Source organism: Hemiscyllium ocellatum, chromosome 6 (assembly GCF_020745735.1).
Source record: "Hemiscyllium ocellatum isolate sHemOce1 chromosome 6, sHemOce1.pat.X.cur, whole genome shotgun sequence".
Lineage (NCBI taxonomy): Eukaryota > Metazoa > Chordata > Chondrichthyes > Orectolobiformes > Hemiscylliidae > Hemiscyllium > Hemiscyllium ocellatum.
The window spans coordinates 61070164-61083833 of record NC_083406.1 but is presented as its reverse complement, the minus strand read 5'-3'; the positions used below and the strand labels follow the sequence as shown (position 1 = coordinate 61083833).

At 51.2% G+C, this 13670-nt stretch overlaps 1 protein-coding gene across 1 annotated transcript; it reads left to right on the top strand.

The window, feature by feature from the left end:
- Positions 1–8986: 8986 nt before the first annotated feature.
- Positions 8987–11548, top strand: LOC132816929 (putative uncharacterized protein DDB_G0271982; the record flags this gene model as incomplete). Its single annotated transcript, XM_060826954.1, has 2 exons — positions 8987–9037; positions 11489–11548. Coding segments are annotated over 2 exons (111 nt in total), but the record flags the coding sequence as incomplete, so codon positions are not given.
- Between the last annotated feature and the right edge of the window lie 2122 nt (positions 11549–13670).

The following is a 13670-nucleotide window of genomic DNA, read 5'->3' as shown; positions in this document are numbered from 1 at the left end:
TTATGAGCCAAATAGAATGTATCTGCAAACGTAATTCTGCAAATACAAATTCACTCCAAGACTTGTGTGGGTGTGTGCATGTGTGCAGGTGTGCGTGCGTGTGCATGAGAGAGAGTGTGCGCGCACAGAGAGTGAGAGAGCAAGTAGAGAGAGAAGGGAGGAGAGACAGGGGAGAGAGAGTAGAGAGAGAGAAGAGAAAGAAGAGAAGGGAGACAGCGACAAGAGAGAGAGTAGAGAAAGAGAGAGACAGAGAGCAAGTAGAGAGAGTGAGTACAGAGAGAGACAGTGTATAGAAAGTGCACAGAGGGGGTATACAGAGACCATGTATATAGAGGGAGTAGAGAGAGAGAGTGCGAGAGAGAGCGTGAGCGCGCGAGAGAAAGGGCAAGAGAGAGGGCGAGAGAGAGAGAGGGCGAGAGAGAGAGAGGGCGAGAGAGAGAGAGGGCGAGAGAGAGAGAGGGCGAGAGAGAGAGAGGGCGAGAGAGGGCGAGGGCGAGAGAGAGAGAGAGAGAGAGAGGGCGAGGGCGAGAGAGAGAGAGAGAGAGGGCGAGGGCGAGAGAGAGAGGGGGCGAGGGAGAGAGAGGGCGAGAGAGAGAGAGAGAGAGGGTGCGAGAGAGAGGGCGAGAGAGAGAGAGGGTGCGAGAGAGAGGGTGCGAGAGAGAGGGCGAGAGAGAGAGAGAGGGCACGAGAGAGAGGGCGAGAGAGAGAGAGAAAGAGAGAGCGCGAGAGAGAGAGTAGAGACAGAATAGAAAGAGAGGATTGAGAGAGAGTAGAGAGCTGAGAAACAATAGAGAGGAGAGCGAGAAGCGAGAGTAGACAAAGAGGGTAAAGAGAGAGTAGACAAAGTATAGACAGTGTACAGAGAGAGTGTATGTAGAGAGAGGGAAAGCAGAGTGAGAGAGAGAACACACAGTAGAGAGCAGAGAAAGAAGGGGGGGGAAGAGAGAGCAGAGCGAGTAAAGAGAGTAGAGAGAGGGTAGGGAGAAAGTAGACAGAAGAGAGAGAGAGAGTAGAGAGAGTATAGAGAGAGTAGAGTGACAGACAGTAGGGAGAGAGTAGAGAGACAAAAAGTAGAGAGAGTAAAGACAGTGCATAGAGAGAATGTGTATAGAGTACGTATATAGAGGGAGGGTAGGGACAAGTAGAGAGAGTAGAGGGAGAAAAAAGTGGAGAGAGATAAAGAGTCGAGAGAAAGAGTAGAGAGCGGAGGAAGGGAGTAGAGAGAGAAAGAATAGAGAGTAAAAGAGGAAAGGAGAAAGAGAGTATTTGAAAAAGAGTAGAGAGAGTAGAGACAGAGAGAGTAAAGGGGTGTATGGAGAGAGAGTATAGAGAGAGTTTATGGAGCGAGCGAGTGTGTGGAGGGAGTAGAGAGCACATAGGGAGAGAGAGCGTAGGGAGAGAGAGAGAGGAGAGAGCCAGACAGTAGAGAGAGAAAGTGGATAGAGAGTGTGTATACAGTGTATGGAGAGAGAGCAGAGAGTCAAGAAACAAAGGGGAGAGAGAATAGAGAGCAGAGACAGTAGAGAGAGAAAGAGTAAACAGAGTGTAGAGAGAGAGGTTAGAGCGCGTACAGAGAGAGTGTGTATAGGAAGTGGAGAGGGAGAGAGTAGAGAGACAAAGACGAGAGAATTGAGTGAGTAGAGAGAGTAGACACAGTGAATAGAGCAAAAGTGTATAGAGAGACTAGGGATAGAGTAGAGAGTTGAGGGAGTAGAGAAAGAGTAGACAGAGTAGAGCCAATAGAGAGCAGAGAGAGAGTACAGACAGCCTATGTAGAGAGAGAGTAGAGACAGTGTAGAGATAGTGTATAGAGAGTAGAGAGTGTATAGAGAGAGCATTTATAGAGAGAGAGAGAGAGAGAGAGAAAAGAGAGTAGAGCGAGAAGAGAAAATGTAGAAAAAGTGTATAGAGAGGGCGCATGTGTAGAGAGAGTACAGAGAGAGAGAGAGAACGTATAAAGTGTAGAGAGAGAGGAAAGAGACTGTAGAGAGCATGTATATAGAGAGAGTAGAGAGAAGAGAGAGAGTGTACAGAGAGCATAAGTAGAGAGTGTAGAGAGAGAGTAGAGAGAGACAGAGAGAGTAAAGAATATATATATATAAAGAGACAGCATGCATTGAGAGTAGATGGAGAGTACAAAGAGATGAGAGAAAGTAGAGGGAGAAAGAGTAGAGAGAGAGTGTATAGAGAGCATGAGTAGAGAGAGCAGAGCGAGAGAGCAAGAAAGCACAGAGCTAGACAGCGCAGAGCGAGAGAGAGCATGTATAGGGAGTAGAGCGGGAGAGAGGAGAGAGTAGAGAGAAAGAGTAGAGCGAGAGAAGAGATAGTAGAGAAAGTGTGTAGAGTACAGAGAGAGAATAGAGAGAGTGTACAGAATAGAGAGAGAGTAGAGAGAGGAGAGAAGAGAATAGAGAGAGAACAGAGGGAGAATAGAAAGAGAGAAGAGCCAGTAGAGAGTAGAGCAAGCAAACGAGCAACCTAGCACAGAGAGTGTATACAGAGAGACCGTATATAGAGATAGAAGAGAAAGAGAGAGAGAGTAGGAAGAGTGTATAGAGAGTAGAGACAGTAGACAGAGTGTAGAACGAGAGAGAGAGCAGAGACAGAGAGGAGAGAGAGAAGGAAGAGAGTAGAGAGACGGAGAGAGAGAGAGTAGACGGGGAAAGAGCAGACAGTAGAAAGATGAGAGAGAGAGAGAGTGTGGAGACAGTACATCGAGAAAGAGTACATTGGGAAAGTGTGTAAAGAGGGAGAGTAGGGATAGAGAAGAGAGACTAAAGAGTAGAGAGAGCAAAGGGAGGGGAGAGAGAGAGCAGAGAGAGAATAGAAGGCATAACCAACAGAGAGTAGAGGAGAGAGGTGAAACAGAGGAAGGAGAGGGGAGAGAGCAGACAGATCATTGAGAGAGAGTAGAGAGAGGATAGAGTGTGGATAGAGTGTGTGTATGGAGAGAGTGTGTACAGAGAGATAGTAGAGAGAGGGTAGAGAGAGAGGAGACGGTGAATAGAGAGAGTGTATAGAGACAATGTGCATATAGAGAGAGTAGAGAGAGAGCAGAGAGCAGAGACAGGGAGTAACTATGACTCTCTTTCTTGACCTGGTCAAGGAAACGTAGTTGCCGACTGTGATGTTTTCACGTATTTTTGGTGCACAGTGTGTGTCGTGCCTCCCCGCTGGCCCCGCCAGTAAGCCCAACATTCCTGGATGTTGGGTGACCAAACGACTAGAGAAAGTGCGAGGCAGCCGTGGTCTAGACTGACCAGCTCTCAAAAAACCAGTATGAGTCTTCCGTATTCAATGCAGCAGTCCAGCTGGGAAGTGTCCCGGAAAAACAACCTCCCCGCAGCCTCGTGCACAACCACGAGCTGTGATAAGTCATTAGGTTGTAATTGTATAAAACCCGCAACAAGGTCCAGACTGAGACAGCAACCTTGAGACGTTACCTCCTACCTTACATGGAATTGAGACCGATAACCCCTCTCAGGGAGACGACTCGCCCTGTAACGGATGACATAGATAACGTTGGAGAAGGTACCGTAAGGGCAGCCCACCCTGCGGTTGAGATAAGCATAACCAACCAAACCTTCTGCAACAAAAGTTATCGAGATATAAAGCTGGGCACAGGCACTGTTCTCGTCTATCCCCTTGATGGCCGCTTCAACCTCCTCTACCTCTATGGGTTTCATCAAGTACCCATCATCAACTTTGCCAGTGTATGAGGCATACTTATTTATGTTTGATTTATTATTTGGTGCTGACAGTTGCTCTCAGAAACATGTCTCCAGTTCCTCTTTTGATAGAGGAAAAGTGGATGAGGTCGGCGCCCCCATGATCTCGCGAGCTAGTTGGCACCAACTAGTTGGTTAAATTTGTAAAGCTGCTGTATTGCTTGAAACAGCACCTTACGTGCTGCCCACCGTTTCTTGGTTCCGGTATTGTAACCGGGCCTTTTGTCTTTCTTGGCCCGATCTTTTTGGAGCTTCTTGTGTTTGTCCTGCCTTTTCCTACTATTCATTAGTAGGTTGGTAATACTGTCCACCAGTCCGATTACGAGGGCAAACGTGTCCGGGTCATTCCACGTGCTCAAGAGTTCTTCAGCTTGTGTAAGCTGGTCATCCACGTCCTGATGTTTTGGGATCGAAGCTGGTGTTTTTCGGGGGGCTCTTTGGCACTGGTCGTCGGAATTCTCCTGGACACTCTGCCTACGAATCATGCTCATTGGCTCGCTGATGTTCTTGACATCCGTTGGGGTGTTAGCCAGGAGCCTGCGCTTGACTGAGATTTGTTTTGGTGTTTTAGTTTTCAGGATGCTACTGATGGATTTGTTTATGAATTTGCATCCAGCAAATCTCACTTCTAATTCCCTCAGGAGTGCCACCTCCTCCTGTGACCATAGACGGTCGCTTCTCGCGGTTGTGCACGAGCCTGCGAGGATGCTGTTTTTCCGGGAGGTGCAAATCCCATCCGCGATTGTTCGCAAATGCGAGGCACTAGACATATCCAGTGATGTAGAGTAAAAAGTGGGGTTGCAGATGCTGGAGATCAGAGCTGAAAATGTGTTGCTGGTTAAAGCACAGCAGATTAGGCAGCATCCAAGAAACAGGAAATTCGACGTTTCGGGCCAGAGCCCTTCATCAGGAATGAGGAGAGGGTGCCAGACAGGCTAAGATAAAAGGTAGGGAGGAGGGACTTGGGGGAGGGGCGATGGAGATGTGATAGGTGGAAGGAGGTCAAGGTGAGGGTGATAGGCCGGAGTGGGATGGGGGCGGAGGCGGAGAGGTCAGGAAGAGGATTGCAGGTTAGGAGGGCGGTGCTGAGTTCAAGGGAATCGACTGAGACAAGGTGGGGGGAGGGGAAATGAGGAAACTGGAGAAATCCAAGTTCATCCCTTGTGGCTGGAGGGTTCCCAGGCGGAAGATGAGGCGCTCTTCCTCCAACCGTCGTGTTGTTATGTTCTGGCGATGGAGGAGTCCAAGGACCTGCATGTCTTCGGTGGAGTGGGAGGGAGAGTTAAAGTGTTGAGCCACGGGGTGGTTGGGTTGGTTGGTCCGGGCGTCCCAGAGGTGTTCCCTGAAGCATTCTGCAAGTAGGCGGCCTGTCTCCCCAATATAGAGGAGGCCACATCGGGTGCAGCGGATGCAATAGATGATGTGGGTGGAGGTGCAGGTGAATTTGTGGCGGATATGGAAGGATCCCTTGGGGCCTTGGAGAGAAGTAAGGGAGGAGGTGTGGGCGCAAGTTTTGCATTTCCTACGGTTGCAGGGGGAAGGTGCCGGGAGTGGAGGTTGGGTTGGTGGGGGGTGTGGACCTGACGAGGGAGTCACGAAGGGAGTGGACTTTGCGGAACGCTGATAGGGGAGGGGAGGGAAATATATCCCTGGTGGTGGGGTCCGTTTGGAGTTGGCGGAAATGATGGCAGATGATACGCTGTATACGGAGGTTGGTGGGGTGGTAGGTGAGAACCAGTGGGGTTCTGTCTTGGTGGCGGTTGGAGGTGCGGGGCGCAAGGGCGGAGGAGCGGGAAGTGGAGGAGTTGCAGTTGAGGGCATCGTCGATTACGTCTGGGGGGAATCTGCGGTCCTTGAAGAAGGAGGCCATCTGGGCTGTACGGTATTGGAACTGGCCCTCCTGGGAGCAGATGCGGCAGAGACAAAGGAATTGGGAATATGGGATGGAGTTTGTACAGGGGGCAGGGTGGGAGGAGGTGTTGTCCAGGTAGCTGTGGGAGTCAGTCGGTTTATAGCAGATGTCTGTGTTGAGTCGGTCGCCCGAGATAGAAATGGAAAAGGTCTAGGAAGGGGAGGGAGGAGTCTGAGACTGTCCAGGTGAATTTGAGGTCGGGGTGGAAGGTGTTGGTAAAGTTGATGAACTGTTCAACCTCCTCGTGGGAGCACGAGGCAGCGCCGATACAGTCATCGATGTAGCGGAGGAAAAGGTGGAGGGTGGTACCAGTGTAGTTACGGAAGATGGACTGTTCCACATATCCTGCAAAGAGGCAGGCATAGCTGGGGCCCATGCGGGTGCCCATGGCAACTCCTTTAGTTTGGAGGAAGTGGGAGGATTGGAAAGAGAAGTTATTCAGGGTGAGGACCAGTTCAGTCAGTCGAAGGAGGGAGTCAGTGGAAGGGTACTGGTTGGTGCGGTGGGAAAGGAAGAAGTGGAGGGCTTTGAGTCCTTCGTGATGGGGGATGGAGGTGTACAGGGACTGGATGTCCATCGTGAAGATAAGGTGTTGTGGACCTTCTTCAAGGACCGCAGATTCCCCCCAGACGTGATCGACGATGCCCTCCACCGCATCTCCTCCACTTCCCGCTCCTCCGCCCTTGAGCCCCGCCCCCCCAACCACTACCAGGACAGAACCCCACTCGTTCTCACCTACCACCCCACCAACCTCTGTATACAGCGTATCATCCGCCGTCATTTCCGCCAACTCCAAACGGACCCCACCACCAGGGATATATTTCCCTCCCCTCCTCTATCAGCGTTCCGCAAAGACCACTCCCTTCGTGACTCCCTCGACAGGTCCTCACCCCCACCAACCCAACCTCCACTCCCGGCACCTTCCCCTGCAACCGTAGGAAATGCAAAACTTGCGCCCACACCTCCTCCCTTACTTCTCTCCAAGGCCCCAAAGGATCCTTCCATATCCGCCACAAATTCACCTGCACCTCCACTCACATCATCTATTGCATCCGCTGCACCCGATGTGGCCTCCTCTATATTGGGGAGACAGGCCGCCTACTTGCAGAACGCTTCAGGGAACACCTCTGGGACGCCCGAACCAACCAATCCAACCGCCCCGTGGCTCAACACTTTAACTCTCCCTCCCACTCCACCGAAGACATGCAGGTCCTTGGGCTCCTCCATCGCCAGAACATAACAACACGACGGTTGGAGGAAGAGCGCCTCATCTTCCGCCTGGGAACCCTCCAGCCACAAGGGATGAACTTGGATTTCTCCAGTTTCCTCATTTCCCCTCCCCCTACCTTGTCTCAGTCAATTCCCTTGAACTCAGCACCGTCCTCCTAACCTGCAATCCTCTTCCTGACCTCTCCGCCCCCACCCCACTCCGGCCTATCACCCTCACCTTGACCTCCTTCCACCTATCACATCTCCATCGCCCCTCCCCCAAGTCCCTCCTCCCTACCTTTTATCTTAGCCTGTCTAGCACCCTCTCCTCATTCCTGATGTAGGGCTCTGGCCCGAAACATCGAATTTCCTGTTCCTTGGATGCTGCCTAACCTGCTGTGCTTTAACCAGCAACACATTTTCATATCCAGTGATGTAGTCATTCAGGCCTCCTTTCAATATAAGGGAGAGAGCAACACAGAGACAGTTGCAGGACTGCGCGAGCTCAAGGTCCTCAAGGAAATTGAAAATTCCAACCCAGTAGCCGCAGCAGCGGCGAAGGGAAAGTTGACCCGATGACTGCCATCCAAGACATCATGCCTGCACTCCAGGAGGCAAATGCGGGGCGACCAAAACCACCAAATAGGTATGCTGGCTGGAGGGAGTGGGAATTCGAAAAATGGCAAAAGCTGGAATGTCAAGGAGCAGGCATCCAGTACTTTAGAGATGACAAGATCTCTAATTCTTGGACAAAAGCCGAAGTACAACAAAACTTCTCTAGATTCATTAACAGCGTGGTCTTGCAGTATAACTTGTACCCGACAAGAACCACATTATCTAGCGGACAGTCTTGGCATCGAAAGATACGATACATTCGCCCAAAAGACATCAAGACTCACTCTGTCACTGACACTTGAACTCTTACAACTCTTCAGTGACAAGTGAGCAAAAACCGTAAACGGTGTGAGAAGATCCTCCACTGAGACAAGGACCGGACGAACCCCACCAAAAAAAAATATAAAAAATAAAAATAAAAAACGGGGGGGAAGCCAGTCCACAAAATCAACAACATCAGTAGGTCCCCGCTAATAATGACGATAACAACCAGCCTCATATAACATCAATATCACTTGATCCTTGGTCGGTGGTGATGCTAGAGAGCATACAAATATCGACGAGCGATGTAAAGACTTGGAAAAGGCACTTCCCCGAGTGTTCCAAAAGATAGAGAGAGAGAGAGAGAGAGAGAGAGAGAGAGAGAGAGGGAAAGAGAGAGAGAGCAGAGAGAGATCAGAGAGAGAGAGCACAGAGAGAGAGCACAGAGAGAGAGAGAGAGCACAGAGAGAGAGAGAGAGAGCGCAGAGAGAGAGAGCGCAGAGAGAGAGAGAGCGCAGAGAGAGAGAGAGCGCAGAGAGAGAGAGAGCACAGAGAGAGAGAGAGCACAGAGAGAGAATAGAGACAGAGAGAGAGAGCAGAGAGAGAGAGAGCACAGAGAGAGTGCAGAGAGAATAGAGAAAGAGACAGAGAGAGAGTGAGAGAGAGAGAGAGAGACAGAGAGAGAGCAGAGAGAATAGAGAGCAGAGAGAGAGAGAGAGCAAACAGAGAGCATAGAGAGAGTGCAGAGAGAATAGAGAAAGAGAGCAGAGAGAGAGAAAGAGAGCAGAGAGAGACAGACAGACAGAGAGAGAGCAGAGAGTGAGAGAGCGGAGAGAGAAAGAGCATAGAGATTGCAGACAAAGAGAGAGCAGACAGACAGACAGAGAGAGAGCAGAGAGAGAGAGAGCAGAGAGAGACAGAGCGCCAGGGGAGACAGAGCGCCAGAGAGACAGAGAGACAGCAGAGAGACAGCAGAGAGAGAGCAGAGAAAGAGCAGAGAAAGAGCAGAGAAAACAGAGAGAGCAGAGAAAGAGAGAGAAAACAGAGAGAGCAGAGAGAGAGCGCGCAGAGAGAGAGCGCGCAGAGAGAGAGCGCGCAGAGAGAGAGCGCGCAGAGAGAGAGAGCGCAGAGAGAATAGAGAAAGAGACAGAGAGAGAAAGAGACAGAGAGAGAAAGAGACAGAGAGAGAAAGAGAAAGAGAGAGAAAGAGAAAGAGACAGACAGAGACAGACAGAGAGAGAAAGAGAGAAACAGGCAGAGAGAGAGAGAGAGAGAGAGAGATGGAGAGAGAGAGAGAGAGATAGAGATGGAGAGAGAGAGAGAGAGATGGAGAGTGAGAGAGATGGAGAGTGAGAGAGAGATGGAGAGAGAGAGAGAAAAAAGAAATGGAGGAAGGGGTGAGAGAGGAAGGAGAGAGAAAGAGAGAGGGGTGGTGAGGAGAGAGGAGGAGAGAGAGTAGACAGAGAGAGTATTGACAGAGTAGAAAGAGGATAGAGAGTGTAGAGAGAGAGAGCATGTACATAGAGAGAGAAAGAGAAGGAAGAGAGTAGGGAGACAAAGGAGAGAGAGAGAGAGAGCGCACGCAGAGACACTGGATGGAGAGTGTATCAAGACTGCATGTGGACAGTGTATAGACAGCGATTCAGCGCAGGGTAGAGAGGGGGAGAGAGGGGAGGGGGAGAGAGGGGAGGGGGAGAGAGGGGAGGGGGAGAGAGGGGGAGAGAGAGGAAATAATGTATAGAGAGAGAGTAGAGATTGTATGGAGAGAGCATGTAGAGAGAGAGTACAGACAGAGTAGAGGCAGTAAAGAGAGAGGTAGACAGAGTATATACAGAGCATGAGTAGAGAGTGTAGAGAGGAGAGAGTAGAGAAAGTAGAGCAAGAAGAGAGTAGAGAGAGAGTACAGAGGAGAGAGAGTACAGCAAGAGAACAGAGTAGAGAGTGAGAGAAGAGAGAGCAGAGAGGGTATAGAGAGCATGTGTGTAGAGTAGAGAGAGATCATAGGTAGAGAGAGTACAGAGAGGAAAGAGTGTATAGAGAGCATGAGTAGAGTGAGAGAGAGAGTACAAGTAGAGAAAGAGAGAGAGAGTGCAGAGAGCAGAGAGAGTGCAGAGAGAGAGAGTGCAGAGAGACAAAGTAGAGAGAGAAAAAGAGAGACAGAGAGAGAGAGAGGAGAGAGAGAGAGAGCAGAGAGCGCGAGCAGAGAGCGCGAGCAGAGAGCGCAGAAAGAATAGAGAAAGAGACAGAGAGAAAGAGAAAGAGGAAGAGAGAGAGAGCAGAGAGAGAGTACAGAGAGAGTGTGCGGAGAGAGTGCAGAGAGAATAGAGAAAGAGAGAGAGAGAGCAGAGAGAGAGAGCAGAGAGAGAGAGCGGAGAGAGAGAGAGGAGAGAGAGAGAGGAGAGAGAGAGAGGAGAGAGAGAGAGGAGAGAGAGCAGAGAGAGAGCAGAGAGAGAGCACAGAGAGAGCACAGAGAGAGAGAGAGCGCAGAGAGAGAGAGCGCAGAGAGAGAGCGCAGAGAGAGAGCGCAGAGAGAGAGCGCAGAGAGAGAGCGCAGAGAGAGAGCGCAGAGAGAGAGCGCAGAGAGAGAGCGAGAGCAGAGCGAGAGAGCACAGAGCTAGAGAGCACAGAGCGAGAGCGAGCACAGAGAGAGAGCGCACAGAGAGAGAGAATAGAGACAGAGAGAGAGCAGAGAGAGAGAGAGCAGAGAGAATAGAGAAAGAGACAGAGAGAGCAGAGAGAATAGAGAGAGCAGAGAGAATAGAGAGAGCAGAGAGAATAGAGAGAGCAGAGAGAATAGAGAGAGCAGAGAGAATAGAGAGAGCAGAGACAGAGAGAGAGAGCAGACAGAGAGCATAGAGAGAGTGAGAGAGAATAGAGAAAGAGAGCAGAGAGACAGACAGACAGACAGACAGAGAGAGAGCAGAGAGAGAAAGAGCATAGAGAGAGCAGAGAGAGAGAGACAGACAGAGAGAGAGCAGAGAGTGAGAGAGAGCAGAGGGAGAGAGCATAGAGAGAGCAGAGAGAGAGAGAGAGAGAGAGAGAGCGCAGGCAGAGACAGAGCGCCAGGAGAGAGACAGAGCGCCAGGAGAGAGACAGAGCGCCAGGAGAGAGACAGAGCGCCAGGAGAGAGACAGAGCGCCAGGAGAGAGAGCAGAGAGAGCAGAGAGAGAGAGAGAGAGAGAGAGAGAGAGACAGCAGAGAGCGAGCAGAGAGCGAGCAGAGAAAACAGAGAGAGCAGAGAGAGAGAGCGCAGAGAGAATAGAGAAAGAGACAGAGAGAGAGAGAAAGAGAGAGAGAGACAGAGACAGAGACAGAGAGAGAGAGCAGAGAAAGCAGAGAGAGAGAGTGCAGAGAGAATAGAGAAAGAGAGCAGAGAGAGAGAGAGACAGACAGAGAGAGAGCAGAGAGAGAGAGAGCAGAGAGAGAGCATAGAGAGAGAGACAGACAGAGAGAGAGCGCAGAGAGTGAGAGAGAGGAGAGAGACAGAGCGCCAGAGAGAGACAGAGAGAGAGAGAGAGAGCGCAGGAGAGAGACAGAGCGCCAGGAGAGAGACAGAGCGCCAGGAGAGAGACAGAGCGCCAGGAGAGAGACAGAGCGCCAGGAGAGAGACAGAGCGCCAGGAGAGAGACAGAGCGCCAGGAGAGAGACAGAGCGCCAGGAGAGAGACAGAGCGCCAGGAGAGAGAGCAGAGAGAGCAGAGAGAGAGAGAGAGACAGCAGAGAGCGAGCAGAGAGCGAGCAGAGAAAACAGAGAGAGCAGAGAGAGAGAGCGCAGAGAGAATAGAGAAAGAGACAGAGAGAGAGAGAAAGAGAGAGAGAGACAGAGACAGAGACAGAGAGAGAGAGAGCAGAGAAAGCAGAGAGAGAGAGTGCAGAGAGAGAGTGCAGAGAGAATAGAGAAAGAGAGCAGAGAGAGAGAAAGAGAGCAGAGAGAGAGAGACAGACAGACAGACAGAGAGAGAGAGAGAGAGAGAAAGAGCATAGAGAGTGCAGAGAAAGAGAGGGCAGAGAGAGAGAGAGGGCAGAGAGAGAGAGAGGGCAGAGAGAGAGAGAGGGCGGAGAGAGAGAGAGGGGAGAGAGAGAGAGGGCAGAGAGAGAGAGAGCGGAGAGAGAGTGCGGAGAGAGAGTGCGGAGAGAGAGTGCGGAGAGAGAGTGCGGAGAGAGAGTGCGGAGAGAGAGTGCGGAGAGAGTGTGCGGAGAGAGAGTGCGGAGAGAGAGTGCGGAGAGAGAGTGCGGAGAGAGAGTGCGGAGAGAGAGTGCGGAGAGAGAGTGCGGAGAGAGAGTGCGGAGAGAGAGTGAATAGAAAAAGAGACAGAGAGTGAGAGAGAGAGAGCAGAGAGTGAGAGTGCAGAGAAAGAGAGTGCAGAGAGAGAGAGAGAGCGGAGAGAGAGAGAGAGCGGAGAGAGAGTGCGGAGAGAATAGAGAAAGAGACAGAGAGAGCAGAGAGAGAGGCAGACAGAGAGAGAGCGAGACAGTGGGAGAGAGAGCAGAGAGAGAGAGAGAGAGAGAGAGAGAGCAAAGAGAGAGAGAGAGCAAAGAGAGAGAGCAGAGTGAGAGAGAGAGCAGAGTGAGAGAGAGAGAGAGCAGAGTGAGAGAGAGAGAGAGCAGAGTGAGAGAGTGCAGAGACAATAGAGAAAGAGAAAGCGAGAGCAGAGAGAGAGACAGATAGAGCAAGACAGAGAGAGAGCACAGAGAGAAAGAGAGAGAGTGCAGAGAGAAAGAGCAGAGAGAGAGAGTGCAGAGAGAGAGTGCAGAGAGAGAGTGCAGAGAGAGAGTGCAGAGAGAGAGTGCAGAGAGAGAGAGAGACAGACAGAGAGAGAGCAGACAGAGAGAGAGCAGACAGAGAGAGAGCAGACAGAGAGAGAGCAGACAGAGAGAGCAGAGAGAATAGAGAAAGAGACAAAGAGAGAGCAGAGAGGGAGCGAGAGCACAGAAAGAGCGAGAGCACAGAGAGAGCAGAGAGCAGAGAGAGAGTACAGAGAGCGCAGAGAGAGAGAGCACAGAGAGAGTACAGAGAGAGAGCACAGAGAGAGTACAGAGAGAGAGCGCAGAGAGAGAGAGAGCAGAGAGAGAGAGAGCAGAGAGAGAGCAGAGAGAGACAGCACAGAGAGAGAGACAGCACAGAGAGAGAGATAGCACAGAGAGAGAGATAGCACAGAGAGAGAGAGAGAATCGAGACAGAGAGAGAGAGCGCAGAGAGAGAGAGAGCAGAGAGAGAGAGAGAGCAGAGAGCACAGAGAGAGAGAGCACAGAGAGAGAGAGCACAGAGAGAGTGCAGAGAGAATAGAGAAAGAGACAGAGAGAGAGTGAGAGAGAGCAGACAGAGAGAGAGCAGACAGAGAGAGAGAAAGAGAGAGCAGAGAGAGAAAGAGAGAGCAGAGAGAGAAAGAGAGAGCAGAGAGAGAGCGAGAGCAGAGAGAGAAAGAGAGAGCAGAGAGAGAGCGCGAGCAGAGAGAGAGCGCGAGCAGAGAGAGAGCGCGAGCAGAGAGAGAGCGCGAGCAGAGAGAGAGCGCGAGCAGAGAGAGAGCGCGAGCAGAGAGAGAGCGCGAGCAGAGAGATAGCGCGAGCAGAGAGATAGCGCGAGCAGAGAGATAGCGCGAGCAGAGAGATAGCGCGAGCAGAGAGATAGCGCAGAGAGACAAAGTAGAGAGAGAAAGAGAGACAGAGAGAGTGAGAGAGAGAGAGAGCAGAGAGCGAGCAGAGAGAGCGAGCAGAGAGTGCAGAAAGAATAGAGAAAGAGACACAGAGAGAGAGAGAGCAGAGAGAGAGAGAGCAGAGAGAGAGAGCAGAGAGAGAGTGCAGAGAGAATAGAGAAAGAGACAGAGAGAAAGAGAGAGAGAGAGCAGAGAGAGATTACAGAGAGAGTGTGCTGAGTGAGTGCAGAGGGAATAGAGAAAGAGAGAGAGCAGAGAGAGAGAGCAGAGAGAGCAGAGAGGGAGAGACAGC